The 22,413-nt window shown below is 42.7% G+C and overlaps 1 protein-coding gene across 2 annotated transcripts in view; it reads right to left on the bottom strand.

The window, feature by feature from the left end:
* Window positions 1–22,413, bottom strand: part of TEC (tec protein tyrosine kinase) — a 145,515-nt gene that overhangs the window by 93,609 nt on the left and 29,493 nt on the right. Inside the window, exon 1 of one of the 2 annotated variants that reach the window (XM_073608478.1) lies at window positions 16,486–16,638. The exons of the other annotated variant lie outside the window; for it this stretch is intronic. Coding sequence (XP_073464579.1) covers window positions 16,486–16,502 — 17 coding nt within the window. The 5' untranslated portion in view covers window positions 16,503–16,638. Of the gene's footprint in view, window positions 1–16,485; window positions 16,639–22,413 lie in introns of those variants that run through there. 2 annotated transcript variants of the gene reach the window in all.

Raw genomic sequence — 22,413 nt, 5'->3', positions numbered from 1 at the left:
AATAATAATTAAATGGAGGAGAATAGGGAGTTAATTAAGGCTTAGAGTGAATTAAGGGTTATTAAGGGGTTAAACAGAGGAACATTTGTTCATCCCTTTGATCTGTAGATGAAGAAACAGAAATATACAAAAAGAAACAATGTTTATTTTTATTTTAGTGTTTCAGGGCTGAGCAATGTTGGTAAAAAAAATTCCTGGCTGCTTTTGTTTTGACAGCTCCACTTACCGGACTTCTTTAACACTGGGGAGATCCAGTGACAGCTCAAACAACCAAGCCTGAAAGTATCGGTTTCAGGTATCGGTGCATTTGCACAAGTACCGATACTTGTGCAAATACTCGGTATCGGCACCGATACTGATACCGATTCTAGTATCTGTAAAAATCCTACCTCCTTATATCTCACATTTTGAGAGAGACCAGGACTTTTTTTCAGTGGGAACGCAAAGGATCGCAGTTCAAGCACTGACTGTATGTGATAAGGGGTGCTGGAGTGAGCTGCAGGGTCTATTGATACTGGCTGCTGGGGGATCTAGTTTTGCAGGGGGGTCTATTGTTGCTGGTGGGGGACCTATTGTTGCTGGGGGTGGGTCTTATATTGCTGATGGGTCAGTTATTGTTAGGAGGGATGTACTATTGAGGGTGGGGTCTATTGTTGCTGGCTGCTGGAGAGTCTATTGATGCTGGCTTTGGGGAGATCTGTTGTTGCTGCCGGGGGTCTATTGTTGCTCCTGGGGGATCTATTATTACTGCTTACAGGGGATCTATTTTACTGCTTTTCTCCTTATCATTAACAAATTCCATACAAATTACCTGTCACTATCACAACAAAACGATACTTGCTTCTGTATTCTCTAAAAGGGAGATGGGGGGGGGGGGCCTGGATGGATGGCTGGCTAGCTGGCTGGCTGGGGGGGGGGGCTGCCACCCCAAGAAATTTGAGCACCAGCTACCACTGACCCCAATGACTCCCTGTGATGCTGGATCCAATGATTTTGCTATCAGATGCCATCAAATATTTCTCCCCTGTTCATTGTACCTGCTTTGACAACTGGACAGTAAAGGGAATCCTAGAGCAATGCCAAGATTGTACACTGCCCTATACAATGGCCTTCTGTATTCAGAGCAGTGTTTAAAGCGGAGCTCTAGTATCCACAACATTTCTTTTTTTTTTTTTTTAAAGTACTACCATGATTGTTATTAGTTCTGCAATAATTGTTATTGTAATAACTGTATTCCTACCAGTTATTGTGACATCTGTAATCGATCACAGAATCTCATCAGCAGGCAGGGACCATGGTGGATGTGGGCATCTGAAGCCTGCTGCGGTTTGCTTCCAGGAATCGGTGCAGCTGGCTACCCAGCATGCACCTCCCAATCTCACGCCTGCGCAGTAATGCGGTCCCTTTGTCATTGCAAACCTCTCAATCAGAGGACACCTCAGAAGTCAGGGACATAACCTGATTTCGGTATTAGGCGATTCCCTTGTTGGCGTGGACAGAGAGATAGCTTGATTTAGATTAAGCAGGCAGGTTATTCAGTTAGTGGTACTGTATATGATATATATATATATATATGCAGCCTGTCTAGTATATATATATATAGGCACGATATTTAAAGGAACATTTCATTTTTATTGTTTCACTTTAAGCATTATTAAAATCACTGCCATTTTTAAAACTTTTTTTTGCATTGATACATGATACACTAGGGGGCAGTGAAGGGGTTAAGTGTGTCCTAGGGAGTGATTCTAACTGTGAGGGGGATGGGCTTCAACACACAGGACAGTGATCACTGCTCTTGATGACAGAGAGCTGTGATCACTGTCCTGTCACTAGGCAGAACGGAGAAATGCTTTGTTTACAAAAGCATCTCCCTGTTCTTCCTCTCCGTGACATGATCATAGGCACCTGGAGGACATCGAGTCTGCAGGAACTGCGGTCACGGAGACTGCGGCGCCCGTGACTCTACTTTTAAAAGGGGACGTACCTGTACGCCCTTTTGCCTACCAGTGCCATTCTGCCGACGTAAATTGGCGTGCTCTGGTTGGCAATCTCTGCAATGAAATAGAGATGGTGAAAAAAAAATCTGACAGGGGTTATATTCTTCCCTTACTCTATCCAAAATGAAAAAAAAAGTTTTGCCCATAGTTCTACTTTAAAAGAGAAGTATGGGAAACAATATCTCATAATCATACTTACCTAGGTGGATGCAGCATCGGGCTGATGCTGCATCTGTCCCCTGCCGCCTCTGCACTGAGAACCAAGCCAACGAACACCGCCGATGGCTCGGTTATCTCAGCTCCACGAGCAGAGAGCTGCTGTCTGTCAGTCAGTAGCTCTCCTGCTCTGCTCCTCCACGCTCATTGGAACGCTGAGCTGTGGAGGGGTGGGGAGCGGCCATCAGTCCAGGCACCTGGCGGATCCAGACTCCCAGAGTCGGGATGATGCATTTCCTGGACTGATCTGTATGACATCAGCAGAGAATGGACTTCAGACCGCTCTCTGCTGAAAACGGGTCACAGGAGTGCAAAATGAATTGCACTCTTGTGACCCTTAGGAGAAGCCCAGCCAAACAAGCTCAGGCTGGACTTCTCCTTTCTGTCTGCTCCTCTGCTATCCGAATGAATCACTTCTGACAAGTCTTCCTGAAGCCAAGAGAAAAAAGGTGATGGGGAGGGACCTCCAGCTGATTGACAGCTTTAACTCTGTTCCTGTGAGATGTGTGAAAGGGGGGTGGGGGGGGGGGGGGCTTCCCTCCAATCAGCTCTCAGAGCTCTCCTTACTGAGCTCTGGAGTGTGGCTCTCTGTCCCCTTATATATTCTGAACTGTAGAGAAGAGAAGATCGAAGATAAACAGGTACAACTTATGAAAGAGGATTTTTTTCATCTCTGTGTATAACATAAGGCCAGTATGTAAGGGTTTACAAACACTTTAAATGAACGTTTTTGTACCTGGACAAAAAGAGCAGAACAGTAATATTATGCCAATATAGTGCCACATCCAGTATTGGAAGCAGAAAAGAAAATATCCCCTATGGTGGACATATGAATGTAACTGAAAGAGTATACAGAGTGTATTATAATGCAAAAAAATATTTATTAATGATTAAAAATAGTAGCTAAAATTGTACATATGAAAATATGAAAAGATGGAATGTCTAGACAGTTCATGATGTTGTCACCATATTTTAAGAAAGAAAACATATATGAAGTCCTCTTGCACCCCAAGAGTGCAAGAGGACTTCATATATGTTTTCTTTCTTAAAATATGGTGACAACATCATGAACTGTCTAGACATTCCATCTTTTCATACGTACAATTTTAGTTACTATGTTTAATCATTAATAAATATTTTTTTGAATTATAATACACTCTGTATACTCTTTCAATGACATTCATGTGTGCCTTTAAAGTCCACAATAATGTTTTTGTACCTGGAGTTCAGTTTTAAGTTTCATCAACTCTTAATATTTAACTAATTGGCAAAAATCTTTGTATTTTCCTTTTGTAAATGTTGCTAGTAAATCCCGAGGGTGCTGCTATAAATTCTATAGGGATCCCTGGTAAACAGTGTGTTATGAAAATGAACAATTGGTATTGTTACACAAAATGTCAGCATTTTTCCTGGCCCAAGAACTGAGAATTTTAACAAAAGTGTGTCCCCCTAGCACATTAACAGCATTCTATGTAAACTGACGTTGGTAATGATTGTTTTAAAATAATTTGAGGATGAATTGGCACCCTGAATTCAGACTGTAAACGCTGATAAAAGCAATGAAAGGATTTCCTGTTCTTATGTCGTCTGAGATAAGCAAGAAAAGTTAGCAAGAAATGCTTGCTCCACATTTAGTGTGAACCCATAGCAATAATACATTCACAGAGCCTTTCTTTAAACTTTAGTACTAAATGCTAGTTTTGTTTGTTTTTTTTCACCTTAATCCATTCTCTGCTTTGAGGTAAAAAAAAAAATGTCCCCCCATTCCCAAACACTTACCTAGATTCCTTGACACCGCTGCTGGATCTGGGACAAACTACAACATTCCCACAACTTCTTGGTTATAAAAAAGACTCCGAGTAGGGAAGTGACAGGCTTCCAATGGATGTACTCAGCCCCCATAAAGAGAACGCATGTGTGTCTCTATAGCAGCCGACTAGCTAAAGGACACAACTGCAGAAAGGGAAGCGAGGGCACTGGCCTAACCACAAGAAAAGGGACATTTTTATGGTTGAAGATATACATATATCTCCCCGGCCACTTTATTAGCTTGTACTGAGTTGGACCCCCTTTTGCCTTCAGAACTGCCTTAATTCTTTGTGGCATAGGTTCAACAAGATTTTGGGAACATTCCACAGAGATTTTGGTCCATATTGACATGATGGCATCACGCAGTTGCTGCAGATTTGTCAGCTGCACATCCGTGATGTGAATCTACCGTTCCACCACATGCCAAAGGTGTTACTATTGGATTGAGATCTGGTGACTGTGGAGGCCATTGGAGTACAGTGATCTCATTGTCATGTTGAAGAAACCAGTGGTGAGATGATTTGATCTTTGTGACATGGTGTATTATCCTGCTGGAAGGAGCCATCAGAAGATGTGTACACTGTAGTTATAAAGGGATGGAGATGGTCAGCAACAATACTCGGGTGGGGTTTAAACGAGTGGTTATTTTAGTTACTGATGCCTTTCTATCATCTGGAACCAGTCTGCCCATTCTCCTCTGACCTCCGACATCAACAAGGCATTTTTGTCCACCAAACAGCCACTCGCTGGATATTTTCTCTTTTTCGGACCATGATTGGCTGATTAGCCATGATTTTGCCTATCAAGCAACTGAAGAGGTGCCATGTACCAACATAAAAAATAACATGTACGTAAGGACTTTCCCACTTTTACAAGTAAAATGCAGGATTATATGATCTAATATGAAAGGTCCAGTACAACTGAAAATAATTTTATTTTATAGATGGAACTACCCTTCATTTTCTTATATCACTTAAAAAATTAAGGAGACTCTGTTGACCAATAATTTCAATAGAAATCTTCCTATTAGATACATTTTAAGTACATTTTGCATGTTATTTACCTGTTAGTCTCCCTTGTGTGGACATCTGAAAGCCCTGAGACCACTGCTGGGTGCCACCATCTTGGATGTGACGTCAGCAGCCCCAGTAAATTTCGAGCTGTCACTTCAAGTGACACGATATAGTATTCTGCTTTTACCCAGCTACATAAAAGGTTATGTAAGGAGGTCGAACGTAAAGCTGGAAACAGACGGATCGAAATTCAACCACTTCAGCCGGAACCGTGTGTGGCTGTTCCTGCTTGACAGAAGACAATCATTTGATTGATTTCTGTCAAAGAGACATGGATATTCAGTGTATTGTGACAGTGGTGAGTCACACTGTACTATGTCCTGGCGGGGTGATTCCTCCATCCACCTCGCTTGTGTGGATGGAGGAGTCTTTTTGAACAATTTCCGAACAAATGGCCAGCAAAGACAGTAATCAGACACTCCCAGAAGAGGAGGGGCTATGAAATGCAAAGAGGGAGGGGCTGTGCTAGAGAATTGACTCTTCCTGAAGTAGTCAAACTTTCTAGCATTTCAAAGACATTACAAGTGAATAAAAATAATTTATGCAAAGGAAAAACACTCAAAGAAAGCATTTATCCACTTACAGACCGCCCACAGTATATCCAACCTGTTCCGGATTAGGGGTGTGCTGCGCACCCCCTGAGCTACCCAGCACGCAGCTCCCAGGACCGGTGTTTACCAGACACACGTGTTGCGTATACCAGTACCCGACCACCTGCTATGCAATCATATGACCACAGTGTCAACAAAGCTGTTATGACTTAATTTCATTCACAACAGTTGTGTTTCTTGCAAAATAAGGCTGTCTTTGGCCCACAGCTATCACATGGTACCTTGCCCAATCACAGCACCCTGTACCATGTGATTGGCTGTAGCCAATCAAAGATCAAAAGTAATCACAGCTGTCATGAATGTACCCCCCCAGAGTAGAACAGTGGTACCATGGTGACACTGAATTACTCTGACAAGAATGTTAAAAAAAATAGTAACACAAAATTTTAAAATGTTAAAGCGGTTGTATACCTGGACATCAAAAAAAAGAAAAAAAAAGAAAAAAAAAACCCTGCAGGGCAAAGGCATAATGAGCTAGTATGCACCGCATACTAGCTCATTATTAAATACTTACCTTACAAGGAGGTCCCCGTATCACAGCCCGGTCCACACAGAGGGAGCTGACATCTTGCCCTCAACATTTCTTCCGGGTTCACGGCTCCGGCGCTGTGAGTGGCCAGAGCCGCGATGACGTCACTCCCGCGGGCAGAGGCGGCTCTAGGCTTTGTGAGGCCTTAGGCAAAACTTACACATGAGGCCCCACGGACTGGGACACTCCGTGATGAGGCCGCTATTCCTCAGGCTGCGGGCAGTATCTGATTTGCCCATCAGCTCCTAAGCCACAGAGTCCCAGTGGGGGTAGGCGGAGCCGGCGGCGTCAACTTCAGTGATTGAGAACAGGCAAATTAGGAGGCCGCGAGGCCCCTATGAGTGCGAGGCCTTAGGCGACCGCCTAATTTGCCTAATTAGAGAGCCGCCTCTGCCCGCGGGAGTCTTCTTCCCGGCAAGGTCCAGCAGCGTCTGCCGGACCTTCAGTCGGGCATTCAGAGTGCATGTACCGCTGACATCAGCGGCTGCATGCAAAGGGAATATCTCCTAAACTGTACAGGTTTAGGAGATATTAATTTTACCTACAGGTAAGCCTTATTATAGGCTTACCTGTAGGTAAAAATGACAAATTAGGGTATACAACCGCTTTTAAAAAGGAAAATAAAATGTTTAAAGAATTGAATAAAAATGATTATTTAATTTTTTTTTAACATACTTTCACCAGTCAGTATCTTTGATCAGTCATATGATGACGCTGTACTGCACTGGTGACAGTGTAAAAAAAAAAGTAAAATAAAATATTGCATTTTTTCATTTTCCAACAAATTGTGACAAAAAAACTGCAACTTCAAAAAACTCACCATGCCTCTTACTAAATAGTTTAGACTGTCTACCTTCCAAAAATGGGTCAGTTTTCAAATATGTATTCCATAGTTTGCAGAGGCTATGACTTTAATGCAAACCAATGAATATACACTTTTTATGATTTGTTTTAACAAAGACATATAGCAGAATACATTTTAGCCTAAATGTATTTTTTTTAATATGTTTTATAATAGAAAGTAGAAATTATTTTTAAATTTTTGGTTTATGTTTATATAGCAAAAAAAATACAGTGGTTATCAAATACCACAAAAACAAAGCTCTATTTGTGTGAAATACATTACAGTATATAAATTTTGTTTGGGTTCAGCATTGCATGACTGCACAAAATAGCCTGGTCTTGATTCCAGAGCTCAAGTGGTTAAAACAGAACTTAACCCAAAACTTTTTTGTTGTGGGAAATGGTTAGAACCTTTCTCAGATTTTTGTTGCTGCCCATGTCCATGTTTGGAAGAGTCACTCTCACTTTTCATGTTGATACAATGCCAAGTGAAAATCTAGAATTTTACAGTTATCACCCAAAAAAGGAACAGAGGGGATGTCTTTCAATGGGAGTGCCTGCCTGTTCTAGTAGAGATGCAATTGCAACTTTTCGGATATAAAGTATATCCGGGGGAGGACACAAACAACAACAATAACTTGACATACGTTGTAACCTATACAAAACTAGAAAAAAGTTTTAGAGTTTTAGTTGGCATACGACTTTAACCACTTGCCGACCGTACTGCATGGTAACCAAAAAGTCAGACTTTATAGGCATAGAAACAATGGAGAAGTAATAGAAATAATGTTCACACTATTTATTGAAAAAAAATCATCATATATACACAGTGTTCAAAAAGAATAAAACCATAGACAAATGATACAATTTGTACATTGAGCCCTTGTGCGTCTATGCGTTTCGCCGTGAGGCTTCTTCAGGACAAAACGAGGTTCAAAATTGTAACAAAATAGAGACAAAAGTGAATCTCACTATCTACAAGAAAGTGAGCCTCATGTACAAATTCGAGGTTCAAAATTGTAACAAAATAGAGTACGTCAAATCTCCAAAGGTAAGAATGACCAAACAGGCGATCAGACATAGAAAAGACCAAAAGTGTACAGCACCCGGCTGTCTCCCAGGGGCACATTTATTCATTCCAAGGTTCAAGCAATATACTTTATCTGAGCTTTGCTACATGCTATTGATATGGTTGAACATTACCAAGACCTCTCCTTTATAGATTTTGGACTTTTCTATGTCTGATCACCTGTTTGGTCATTCTTACCCTTGGAAATTTGACGTACATCTGCCCCTGCTATAGCAATATATATAAAATAAAACATTTGCTATAAGCATTCCATATCCTTGGGAACCTTCCGGCTGCTACGAATTTGTACATGAGGCTCACTTTCTTGTAGATAGTGAGATTCACTTTTGTCTCTATTTTGTTACAATTTTGAACCTCGTTTTGTCCTGAAGAAGCCTCACGGCGAAACGCATAGACGCACAAGGGCTCAATGTACAAATTGTATTATTTGTCTATGGTTTTATTCTTTTTGAACAATGTGTATATATGATGATTTTTTTACAATAAATAACGTGAACATTATCTCTATTACTTCTCCATTGTTTCTATGTCTATAAAGTCTGACTTTTTGGTTACCATGCAGTACCCTTTTTTTTTTTTTTTCAAAATTGTCACTTTTTTTTGTTTATAGCGCAAAAAATAAAAACTGCAGAGGTAATCAAATACCACCAAAAGAAAGCTCTATTTGTGGGAAAAAAAGGACGCAAATTTCGTTTGGGTACAGTGTCGCACGACCGTGCAATTGTCAGTTAAAGCGACACAGTGCCAAATTGTAAAAAGTGCTCTGGTCAGGAAGGGGGTAAAATCTTCCAGGGCTGAAGCGGATAAAAGAGAAGTTTAGTTTTTTTTTTTTAGAGAGAAATCATACTTAACTAGGTGGATGCTGCATTGGTCCCCTGGTGGCTCTAAGGCTGACAACTGAGTGATCAAAGACTGCTGATTGCTCAGGTCTCAGTGCTCTGTGAGCAGAGGGCTGGTAACTGCGAGTCACTGGCTCTCTGCTCTGCTCCGCCCCCCGTGCTTACTGGAGTGCTGGGTTGTGGAGGGGGCGGGAGTGGCTGGCTTAGGCTCTCAGCGGTTTGCTAGGAGGAGCAGAGTCAGGTGCTGGTCCAGGCATCCGGGTGGATCCTGACCATATAGTCTTGATCTTTCCCCAGCCTGGACCGGCTCTGTAACGTCAGCCGACAACAGGCTTCAGCTTGCTGTCTGCTGAAAACTGATCACAGAAGTGCAGAATGATCTGCACTCCTGTGATCCACAGGAGAAGTACAGCCAAACGAGCTTTGGCTGTATTTCTCCTTTGAGGCCTCATGCACACAGGGCATCTGAAAAAGCCCCACTGAACACCAGAACTGTTGGCAGGAAAATGCACTAAAAGCTGCATATTGCACAAAAGTTTAAGTGCGATTATGCACGCATTGCATTTGAGCATAAATGCATTCTACTGACTAGAATATTAATTTATTCTGGCCATTGTAATAAATGTATCTGCAGACCTGCCTGTTTAGATGCGTTTAGGTGTGTACAAGTGGTTTTCTTGCTCTGAAAGCGGTATTAAACCCTTGTTCTGTTTTCTGTTTCAATATTTTTTATTAAAGGTTTTCACAAATAAAAATAAATCCAATATTGATTTCGAACAATATGCAATATTCACAATATAAACTGCATATAAAATAATGACAAAAAGTTAAGCATTGTAACTACACTAATACAGTGCGAAAGACACATTACAACATTCCTCGCATTGGCAAGGTACTATTCCCTCTAAAGCCTCGTGCACAGAATCGGATTTTCCGCAGACAAAACCTCAGACTTTTGTCCGAAGGCGTGTGCCTGGATTTTGTCTTGCATACAAAACGGCAAGGAATTGTCGGCCAACAAACACAAACGTACTGATGTACTACGTGGGTTTTCAGCTCTTTAGCGCCACCCTTTGGGCTCCTTCTGCTAATTTCGTGTTAGTAGAAGTTTGGTGAGTGTTGATTTGCGCTTTTCATTTCGCACTTTTCATTTAACGCTTTTCAGTTTGTGCTTTTCATTTCGTGCTTTTCAGTTTCTGAACGGCCGTTCATCAACCAGACATGTTGCGGAATCAGAGGAGATAACATGTTATTTATCATTGGCCTTGGAGTTATTGCTCTAACCCAAGTCCAGTCCAAGAACAGGAGAAGGTGGAGTTCTTGGACCAAAAATTGGTTGCTTTATTGATCGTGACCAATTATGTCATATGCCTTTGCTGCGGGAACTCCAGGAGAATAATCCAGATGTTTTTGGGAATTATCTCCGGATGACGGACCGCTGCTTTCACCAACTCTTGCCATTGTTGACCCCCTATATTAGGAGCAGGACACAAGCACGAGGCTTTTATTTTATTTTTTGGTTGAATAATAATGATTTGATTTGTTATATTTTCTATATTTTTGGATGCATAGAATGCACTTTTTGGTTAAATTCTATTGACAGATAGCATGTCTAATTTTATTTGTTTTCTTTTTTTAATGCACAATAAAAAAATTGTGGAGAATAAACTTTCGCTATGTGTTTTACTTCAAATGCCAGTTTGGGAGTAGGCAGTTACATTTAAAAAAATACAATGTAAAATTAACACCAACATAGTTGTATCTTTGAACTTAAAAACTACGGGATAATGGTGTTCTGGTAACTTGCCCAAAAAAAAAATATTATTCTTGATATCACTAAAAATTTGTTTGTAATATCTCTATCAGTATCACCAGCAAAGCAGCTTCATTATTATCCCATTAAAGAAGAAGAGAATTATGCGCTGCATTTTAAGATTTCATAATTTGCCACGTCACGAATGTTAATTCTCCATTACAAAAGCTAGCTTACAAGACCGACCGCTTCTTGCTTGTCCTTGCTTCCGAGCATGCGTGTTTGTACTTTGGACTTTTGTCCGGCGGACTTGTTTATACACACTTGGAAGATCCAACAGACATTTGTCAGCGGAAAATTTTAAAACCTGTTATACATTTGTCCGCGGAAAATCTGACAACAATTGTCTGATGGAGCATACAAACAGTAGGATTTTCTGCCAACAGCCTGTATTCACACAATTCCCATCGGAAAATCTGATCGTGTGTACGAGGCTTTAAATAGCTATCCTCACCACATTGCTAAGATATAGAATCGCAAACTGCAAAATTGATTCTCAATCAACCACAGTCTAATTTTGTAGTTTGCAAAGAGACAGTAAAACAAATGCCGCGTACACACGAGCGGACTTTACGGCAGACTTTGTCCGGCGGACTTTTCAACGGACTTTACGACGGACTTTCCGAATGAACGGACTTGCCTACACACGATCAACCAAAGTCCGAACAATTCATACGTGATGACCAGACTTAAACAAGGAAGTTCATAGCCAGTAGCCAATAGCTGCCCTAGCGTCGGTTTTTGTCCCTCGGACTAGCATACAGACGAGCGGACTTTTCGACCGGACTCAAGTCCATCGGACAGATTTGAAACATGTTTCATTTCTAGGTCCGTCAAACTTTTGAGAAAAAAAAGTCAGCTGGAGCCCACACATGATCGAATTGTCCGACGGACTCTGGTACGCCGGACCAAGTATGCCGTAAAGTCCGGTCGTGTGTACGCGGCAATAGAAGTCCCAGCATGTTTTTCTATTGTTGAATAGCAATGTGATTTTATGGGGTTCAGAGTACGTCCTTCACATCAGGAGGTGCAAATCCCCTCAACTAGGAAGAGAAGGAAGCTCTATCTCCCACAACCATGGAATTAAGCAGTCCGAATCATTTAATCACAAAAGCAAGAAGAAGGAAATAACAGTAAGAAAAAGGATGAAAAAAGAAAAGGAAGGGGAAGAGGAAAAGACTCCACGCTCTGGTCCACATAAACCAGGAGAGACCCTAGCCAGGTATCGTCCGGGGATCATTAGTCAAGTATATAATCCACAGGCCTTATTTTCAATTCAAATAACAAACATGCGTATACTTACCTGCTCTGTGCAATGCTTTTGCACAGAGCAGGCCCTATCCTCTTTTTCTGGGGTCCCCCCGTCGGTGCTCCAGGCCCCTCCTTTTTGGTTGGTGCCCCCAGGGAAAGCGGCTTTCCCTGGGGGCACCTGTGCATGCTCTCTCCCCCTGCTGCGTCTATTGATACAGACAGTGGGACACGGCCCCGCCCCCCCCCCCCCCCGCGCCACAGCTTTTGATTGACAGGAGCGGGAGCCAATGGCTCTAAATGCTATCAATCAGTCCAACGAGGAGGGAGACAGAGACGGGAGCCGCTGTTCTAGTGCACATCACTGGATCAGATTGGGCTCAGGTAAGGAAAAGGGAGGTGAACCACTTTAAGCTTCTCTCGGAACACGTATTTTGTGTTTTTATGTGCATGGCCACATAGACTAACATAGAGGTGATTTTACAGGCAAAAAACAGAACGCTAAAACCCTCTATAAGCAATGTTTTTATGCTCCGTATGCATGAACTCTAAAGCTGCTGTGCACCAAAAGCTGACATTTCCGATTTGCAGGTTGCTGGAACGTCATATCCTAAGCTGCTCTCTCATATTTCTCAGAGCTTCTAAAAGCAAGACATCCCCAATAAAACTCCCAGTTATATCAAACTGTTGGGACTGTTACAAGGCCAAATGAGGGTGTCACACTGTCTAGATGGTGGATGGCAAGGAAGGCATCTTTGCACACATATACATTCGATTTTGTTCACTTCAATCACCTTGCACAGGTACAATATAAAATCTATACTCAAACGTTTAACTGGGAAGGATAAAAACAGAATAACAGAAAGTCTGAAATATGTACATTTCCTGGAGAAATTCTGCTCCAATTTCCCTTTATCTGTAATGTAATGTAAGATGTAAATGATGGCACTCATACTGCTGTCAGACTCGTCTGGATTCTGCATAGGGGAAGTAGTACCTAGATGTAGATATGGAAAGAGATAAGGGAGTTCAAACTCTTGCCAAAGTGTTCACAAGGAAGTGCCTCTGTGTTGGAACGTTCACCACACCTGTGTTTCCTCTGTCAGGGCCGGTTCACACCAGTTAAGGCACAGGAACCCGCTTACTTTCCTGTGCGATTCCTGTTCAATTTAAGTGCAGTAAATTTTAGTCCCATTCATTTGAATGGCCTGAAATTGCACAGCACTGCAACAAAAGTAGTATACTAATGGATTGCATGGTACTCCTGTATCATACGATCTGGTGCAGACAAGCGCACTGTGTTTGCGACCTGCATTTTTGGTGTCGTTAGCATTGCATTGACACCCGCTGCAGGTGGCAAGTGCAGTGCAGAGTATTAGAGGCAGCAGTGCAGGAAAGGGAGAATCATAGTAGCAGGTTCTGAGGTAAGTAAAACCACTGAACACCAATGCTGTTTTTTTTTTTTTTTTTGCTGATACCAATCCATGGGGTATTTTACTGTTCTGACACCAATCCATGGGGTATTTTACTGTTCTGACACCAATCCATGGGGTATTTTACTGTGCTGACACCAATCGGTGGGGTATTTTACTGTGCTGACACCAATCGGTGGGGTATTTTACTGCGCTGACACCAATCCATGGGGTATTTTACTGTGCTGACACCAATCCATGGGGTATTTTACTGTGCTGACACCAATCCATGGGGTATTTTACTGTTCTGACACCAATCCATGGGGTATTTTACTGTGCTGACACCAATCCATGGGGTATTTTACTGTTCTGACACCAATCCACGGGGTATTTTACTGTGCTGACACCAATCCATGGGGTATTTTACTGTGCTGACACCAATCCATGGGGTATTTTACTGTTCTGACACCAATCCACGGGGTATTTTACTGTGCTGACACCAATCCATGGGGTATTTTACTGTGCTGACACCAATCCATGGAGTATTTTACTGTGCTGACACCAATCCATGGAGTATTTTACTGTGCTGACACCAATCCATGGGGTATTTTACTGTGCTGACACCAATCCATTAGTATTTTACTGTGCTGACACCAATCCATGGGGTATTTTACTGTGCTGACACCAATCCGTGGGGTATTTTACTGTGCTGACACCAATCCATGAGGTATTTTACTGTGCTGACACCAATCCATGGGGTATTTTACTGTGCTGACACCAATCCGTGGGGTATTTTACTGTGCTGACACCAATCCGTGGGGTATTTTACTGTGCTGACACCAATCCGTGGGGTATTTTACTGTGCTGACACCAATCCATCAGATATTTTACTGTGCTGACGCCAATCCATGGGGTATTTTACTGTGCTGAGACCAATCCATGAGGTATTTTACTGTGCTGACACCAATCCATGAGGTATTTTACTGTGCTGACACCAATCCATGGGGTATTTTACTGTGCTGACGCCAATCCATGGGGTATTTTACTGTGCTGACACCAATCCATGAGGTATTTTACTGTGCTGACACCAATCCATGAGGTATTTTACTGTGCTGACACCAATCCATAAGGTATTTTACTGTGCTGACACCAATCCATGGGGTATTTTACTGTGCTGACACCAATCCAAGGGGTATTTTACTGTGCTGACACCAATCCGTGGGGTTTTTTACTGTGCTGACACCAATCCGTGGGGTATTTTACTGTGCTGACACCAATCCATGAGGTATTTTACTGTGCTGACACCAATCCATGAGGTATTTTACTGTGCTGACACCAATCCATGGGGTATTTTACTGTGCTGACACCAATCCAAGGGGTATTTTACTGTGCTGACACCAATCCGTGGGGTTTTTTACTGTGCTGACACCAATCCGTGGGGTATTTTACTCTGCTAACACCAATCCATTGGGTATTTTACTGCGCTGACACCAATCCATGAGGTATTTTACTGTGCTGACACCAATCCATGAGGTATTTTACTGTGCTGACACCAATCCATGAGGTATTTCACTGTGCTGACACCAATCCATGGGGTATTTTACTGTGCTGACACCAATCCATGGGGTATTTTACTGTGCTGACACCAATCCATGAGGTATTTTACTGTGCTGACACCAATCCACAAGGTATTTTACTGTGCTGACGCCAATTCATGAGGTATTTTACTGTGCTGACACCAATCCATTGGGTATTTTACTGTGCTGACACCAATCCTGTTTTTCTTTTCTCTATTTGCATCACTGTATCACTGATATTAGTCGTTCTGGGGATTTTTCAGTAAATGTATGTAAAAAGAGTATGGCAGGCATTACACATACAACATGTGGGTAACAATGTTTAAATGTCAGAGCTGCTGTTCAATCCCCTACTACTGACAGATATCTCTAAGATATCTCTGACTGCACTGACACCAATACCCAGGGGATTTTACTGCACCGAAACCAATCTTGGGAGTATTTTCCTTCACTAACACAAATTCTTGGAATATTTTGCTGCACTGACACCATTTCTGTTTTTTTGTGCACTGACACCAATCCTGGGGGTATTTTACAGTACTGACACCAATCCTGGGGGTATTTTACAGTACTGACACCAATCCTGGGGGTATTTTACAGTACTGACACCAATCCTGGGGGTATTTTACAGTACTGACACCAATCCTGGGGGTATTTTGCTAGGCCAACATCAATCCTGGGGGTATTTTGCTATGCTGACAGCAATCCTGTTTTTTTATGCTGCACTTACACCAGTCTTGTTTTTCTTTTCTTTTTTTGCATCAGTTCATCACTGGCATTAGTCGTCCTGGGGATTTTCAGTATGTTACTTGTATGGCAGGCATTACACAGAGGACATCATTTTTCTTAACATATACAGAATAAAATATCACAGGAAAGCTGGTACCACGACACAGAGACCAAACAACAGAGTGTAGAAGAAGAACCCTTTCTGCTGCATGTGCCCACTTTAATCAGTCAATCAGGTTTGAAAAAAAACCTTCCTGAATCCTCCAGATCTTTACTGCCAATTGGAATTAATACCAGCTGATGTAAAAAGTAAAACAGCCTTTAGATTGGCTTATTAGGCATCATTTATTAGTATTAATTAGTATATATTAGTACATTTGCTGCACATACATTTGTACAAGGTCCAAGCTTTAAAACCTCCATTGTTTATTTAGTTGCAAGCAGAACATGATAACGACTACGCTAACAACCCAGGAAGTTTTTAAAGGAAATAAGATCAATGTCCCCATATCTATACTGGAGAAAACTCGGCTCTCCACTTGCATTTCATGTGATCTGATCCCAGGTAAAGAAGACAACAAAAAGCCGCAGTATTCATCTATACAATAGTCTAATACAATTCCATATAAAGCTAAGATATGACATCAGAAACACCCGTCCCTGCCCTTTTCTCCATACATTCATAATGGTTCTAACCTGTTTAGGATGCTCATATCCACTGGGATGAACTTTCAAATGGCAAAAAAAAAGAAGAATCATAACAGGAAAACGCTGGCGATCTGTTCTTGATCCTTGCACTTTCAACAAAATGAAAGAAGTGTGTAAAGGCCCCACACATAACTTTCTTAGAGCTCACGCCAACTGCAGTAACTGGAAAATCAGGTTGGGTTGGAATTGTCTGAATTTTTGTACATAGGGCTCAGTTTACTAAAAGCAAAAGTAACGCTAAAGTCTGCTTCCTCTATGCAAAGTAGAGGTTGACTGATATGGGTTTTTCCCTGGCCGATATTTAGAAATCGGGCCGGCCGATGGCCAATATATGATGCCGATTTTTGCGGCCAATATTTTATTTCTTTTTTTGGCAGGTGGCACTGGTTGCCACTGATTGGCACTGGCAGGTGGCACTGGTTGGCATTGTCAGGTGGCACTGATTGGTACTGGCAGGTGTCACTGGAAGGTGGAATTGGTTGGCACTGGCAGTTGGCACTGATTGGCACTGGCAGTTGGCACTGATTGGCACTGGCAGGTGGCACTGGCGACTGGCAGGTGGCACTGATTGGCACTGGCAGTTGGCACTGATAGGTGGCACTGGTTGGCACTAGCAGGTGGCATTGGTTGGCACTGGCAGGTGGCACTGGTTGGAACTGGCAGGTTTCACACTGAGCCGATTTGTCAGTTTCAGTTACGCTATATGTAACTGAATGCAGAGACCAGCTCTCAGAATAAAGCGTGATGTCAGGGGTGGGTGGGGCCCTGCAGCTATCAAACAGCCAATGATTGTGCTGCTTTATAAAGTGGGTGGAGCCACATACACATAGCGGCCCGCCCAGATCCCATCCCATTGGCTGCTGTTTGATATCTGGATCCCGCCCACCCTCCCGCCCACATCACGCTGAATTCTGACAGCTCCTCTCTCTGCATTCAGTTGCAAATCAGTTTCAGAGCCGCTCAATGTGAAAGTATCAGTGGAGTGTGGGGAAGGGAGGTAATAGGCCGATTTTTGCACAAAAATTGGCTGATGCCGATTTCTTAAAAAAGGCCAAATATCAGCCGATATATTGGTCAACCTCTAATGCAAACCCCATACACACTATTAGATTTTCTTCAGATTTTTGTCTTCAGATTTACCAAAACCATATATAATGAGGTCAAACCTTAAGAGTTCAATTAGTCATATACAATCACCCTTATATTTGATTTTCTTAATACAAATTGTGCTTTTTTCAGAAGTGGTATTATTCCCTGAAGAAGATTTTGCTTATACTTGCACATTTCGAAACGCGTTCAATATCCCCATCTTCTTTATCTCATCGGAACTCACCGATGTCCTTTTGCTTCCATTCTTGGAATTCTTATCTCATTCAATTTGTAATAAAATTATATATGTTTTTTTAAATGTGTAATGTATTATCTTTTTTCAATTGCCTTTAAAATCCTAAATTTTGAGGTTTATTCTTATATTCTATTTCAAGGGATGATGGCAATTACATATATAGCCATATGAGTCTTTAATTCTTTAACATTTGCAATATATCTACTGCAGCTGCTGACTTTTAATATAAGGACATTTTTTCCTGTCCAGGGATCCAGCGCTGTCCTCACCTGAGCCATTTCTTCAATCCGATTCGGGTCCAGGCGCCGGCATCTTAAGCAAGGGAAACTGGTAGTGAAGTCGTGCTGCGCTTTGTGAATGGTCCCGCAGTCTTCTGGGACCTATGATCTATGTGGGAAGGGGGGGATTCCAGGAACGTTCTGGATGTCCCTGGGACGTAATAAAAGGGCTGCAGAGGGTCTCTCCTTCCTCTTGCAGCGCCGGCACTACAGAAGAAAAAGCTCCAGGAATCCAGAGGACACAGCTACCATCCCTCCCTCTCTTTCAAGGTACTGCGCTGTGTGTCAATGGAGGACTTGGTCCAGGGTTTATGCATAGAGCAGAGCGTAGTGGGGGAGAAGCGTGGCTGAGACACTGCATGGAGATGGCTGACACTGAAGAGGGGAGCCTGAGGGGCGGTGTCAAAATGGAGGAGGTTTGGCCACAGCCAGTGCAGCCCTCCCCTCAGAGGAGAACGCGGCGGAGCTTGCCCCCCGAGCGGCTTGTGGACGTGGGAGGCGAAGAGGAGGATACCAGGCTGGCGGGGGATACCAGGCTGGCGGGAGGAGCTGCACAGGACGGATTGGAGGCGGTGCACAGGAGATGGGCGGGACAGAAGAGGCAGACTTGCTCCAAGTCACCAGCCAGGAGGAGGGGCAGAGGGCATCCTTAACCACGAGGGGGGCGGCAGGAGAGAACGGCGCTGCTTGCTCCAGCAGACAGTCTTCAAGCAGCAGCTGTCCCACAGTTGTCGGATCCACAGAGTGATGTGGCTCCAGGTACACTTTTCCAGGGTATGCCGCCAAGCTTGAGTGTGCCAGCTGTGACATCTGAACCAGCTGGGCAGGGTGAGTTTCTTGACATTCTGGTATACCTGTCAGCTATTTCTACTGCTCTCTCTGCTGCTGACATTTCTGCCCCTGTCTTTCCTACCTCTTTAGCTGTATCCCCCCCCGGGTCTGCTGTTACAAGCTCTGTTTCCACACCTGTGGTAGCACCTCCTGTGTCACTGAGTCAGCGAAGCAGCACAACACTTGTTAGGGATACACACATTCCCACTCCTGCTAGCATGGGTGTTACTAGACGGTCAGTACCTGAATCCTGTATGAAGGAGACAATGCCCTGTAAGATTTCTCCTTTGGGGTACCATTTAACTATGTCAGTTAAGGAGAAAATCTGGAAGGGGGAATTTGTGGATGTGTTATCCCTCCTTCCCGCTACAAAGGATTTTATTTTGAAATCGGATAAGAAAGGGGAGGATAGGCAGGAGGAAGATAGGTGTAGATCTGTACCCCGCTCTTTCAATAATTGGCTACAGGCATTTTTTGTTTTTGCCAGAGTGTTAGTAGAAAAGCACCCTGATTTGAGTGGAGGCCTTTTCCAGCATTTAGATCGCATGTTGGAGGCTTATAAAAATTTTGGCGGTTTGGGCTGGTACGCCTACGATAAGTTGTTTCGCCAAAAGCTGGAGGTCCACCCATCCTCAGGATGGGGGATAAAGTAAGTGGGCCTTTGGCTTAATTTGATCCAGCCCTAAAGAGGGCACGCTATTCAGCAGAATCCAGTTAACCCTGTCAGCTCCGTTTATCGCAGGGGTTGCTGTTTTTCTTTTAATGAAAACCAATGTCACTTTAATGCCTAATGTAAATATAGGCATGAGTGCTCATTTTGTGCAGGGCCACATCCAGTGGTGCGATGCTTTAAGAAAACGGCTGGATCTGGATCCCCGTCTCAGTGGGATATTTTTCCCAAAAGCCTGCATGCCAGTGAGGCTGGAAAACATGCGCCCATGGCTGGAGTTAAATCCAAACAAGGAGAAGGCGCGTTTGCTAATTGAGGGTTTTTCTGTAGGTTTTCTGCTTCCTTCTTTTTCAGGCCCTAGGTGCATTATTGTAGGCAATTTAAAGTCGGTCGATCGGTTTCCGGAGGTTCTGCGGGAGAAAGTTTTTAAAGAGATAGGGGAGGTTTGCATGGCGGGTCCTTTTCAGTCTCCACCTTTCAAGGATTTCCGCATCTTTCCGCTGGGGGTGGTCCCCAAGAGGGAACCAAATACGTTCCATCTGATACAACATCTCTCTTTTCCTAAAGGGGGATCGTTGAACGACGCAATTGATAACTTGCTATGTTCGGTTGATTATGCGACTTTTGAGGAAGCAATTGTGAAGGTTGAGGCCTGTGGCCTAGGGGCTTTGTTGGCTAAAGTTGACGAGAAGTCGGCTTTCAGGCTTTTGCCAATCTCCCCATTAGCTTTCAATTCTTTGGGTTTTTATTTTGACGGATGTTATTTTTTTGATAAATGTCTCCCTATGGGATGTTCGTTGTCCTGCACGTATTTTAAATCTTTTTCCACTTTTCTTCATTGGGTTATGTGTTTTGAGTCTGGGCAAGACTCTAGTGCATTACTTGAACGATTTTTTATTTATTGGTCCAGGGGGAACTGACTTTTGGTCTCGGCTGTTGCGGTTGTTTGGCAAGATTATGGAACATTTTGGTGTTCCACTGGCCACGGAGAAGACTTGTTTCCCTGCAACTTTAATGGAGTTTTTAGGTATTTTGATTGATACCGAGGCAAGGGAGTTTAGTCTGCCACAGGATAAGATTGACAAAATGAGGAACCTTATTGCCTTTTTCTTAAGAAGGCGGAAGGTGTTGTTGAAGGAGATGTAGTCGTTATTGGGCCTCAGCTTTTGCTTGTAAAATCATGACGGTAGGGAGGATTTTATCCCGACGTCTGTACATTTCAACCTCAGGTTTAAAATCCCTTTTTGCTCACATACGCTTGATGGCCCCCCTCAAGGATGACTTGGTGGTGTGGGCAAATTTTTTAACGTCCTTTAAAGGAAGGTCCTTTTTTCAGTCAGATTTCATTTTTGCTCCGGATTTTCGCTTGTTCACAGACGCGGCGGGTTCGAAGGGTTTTGCGGCAATATAGGAATCGCATTGGAGTTGTGGTGCTTGGCCGGAGGCGTGGATTCGAAAAAAAGCTTTTTAGAAACATTGTGCTGCTTGAGCTCTTCCCGATTTTGGTAGCAGTGTCGCTTTGGGGAAAATTTTTTGCGAACAGGCGGATTCTGGTGGAAACCGACAACAACTGATCTGGTAAGCAGCAGTAATATCACAAGTTTTTGGGCTGCAAGAACATCTCATTACCATCTCTCCTGATTACTGAGTTTCTCCATACTCACATTGTCATTTTTATGGACTTTGCTTATATATTTTTGATCACTTAGATACACTCACCTTAATGGATTTTGTATATATCAGAGTACTTTTGCTTTAGGACCTTGTAACAGGTTGATGGTGCACAACACTGTTCACATGGGCGTTTTTTGGTAGCGTTTTTTTACTTTATTATATCACTTTTGCACAATACTATATATATCTTTATATGAGTTTGTATGGTTGTGTTTAATCATCTTCACTGATGATTAATTAATGGTTGTGGGCTTGTTTTTCGGTGATATATATTTCTGAGCTTTTTTGTATTTAGCCTTACAAAAGCAGCTGCACTTTTTTCACTTAGTTAGCGCAGAAATTTCCTTTATAGCAATAAAGTTAAGATGCCCAAGTTCTGACAACTGGGCAAAAGTTTGCTGTATGTTTGATTTCATCTGAATATTGGATTAATATGTTTTGTCTTTATGAATTATTGTAAACCAATAAATTGCAGCGGAAAATTTTTTGCCAAATGGTGTGTGTGTATTACTCTACTATAAGGTTCGGGGGAATGAAGGTAATGGGCGAGTGTGGCCTGCGGTTCCAATAACGGTAGAGAGTTCAATACTTGGTGCAATAGAGGTGTGTGCAGTAGTGAGCCAGGAGGACAATGTCCCAAGATATTTCAACATTCCACAACGTGCCAAATAAACTGTATGTGTTGCAACATAATAGTTTATTTAAGCAGTATGCCAAAGTAAGATGTTATGTGTGGCGATTCACATTCCTTACCAACCACCAATCTTCGTTTATTTGGCCCTGTGTCTTGACTTAAAATGAAGCTGTTCAGGACAGAAATATGGGAGCTGCCATTGCCTAACCGTTTTAAAGCCGGCCAAAAATGGATTTAACATGGGCCGATTTAGTAGGAACATCCTATTTTGATCCATTTATGGGCAAGCTGGTTGTACTAAAGTCAATCTATCGATCCACTTCAGTGCAACCGACCTGTTGTGTTTTTCCTCTTGTTCAATCACTGCCGGAGGCAGAAATCAGAATACAATAGCGCAGCGAGAGGGATTCCACCATCGGGGAATCAACCAGTTTTCTTTCCTTTAACCTGCTCCCTTTACTGCAGCCACTGGCTCACTGCACTC

Source organism: Aquarana catesbeiana, linkage group LG01 (assembly GCF_042186555.1).
Source record: "Aquarana catesbeiana isolate 2022-GZ linkage group LG01, ASM4218655v1, whole genome shotgun sequence".
NCBI lineage: Eukaryota > Metazoa > Chordata > Amphibia > Anura > Ranidae > Aquarana > Aquarana catesbeiana.
Note: the sequence above shows the minus strand (reverse complement) of the source record. Positions and strands in the feature narration are given on the sequence as shown.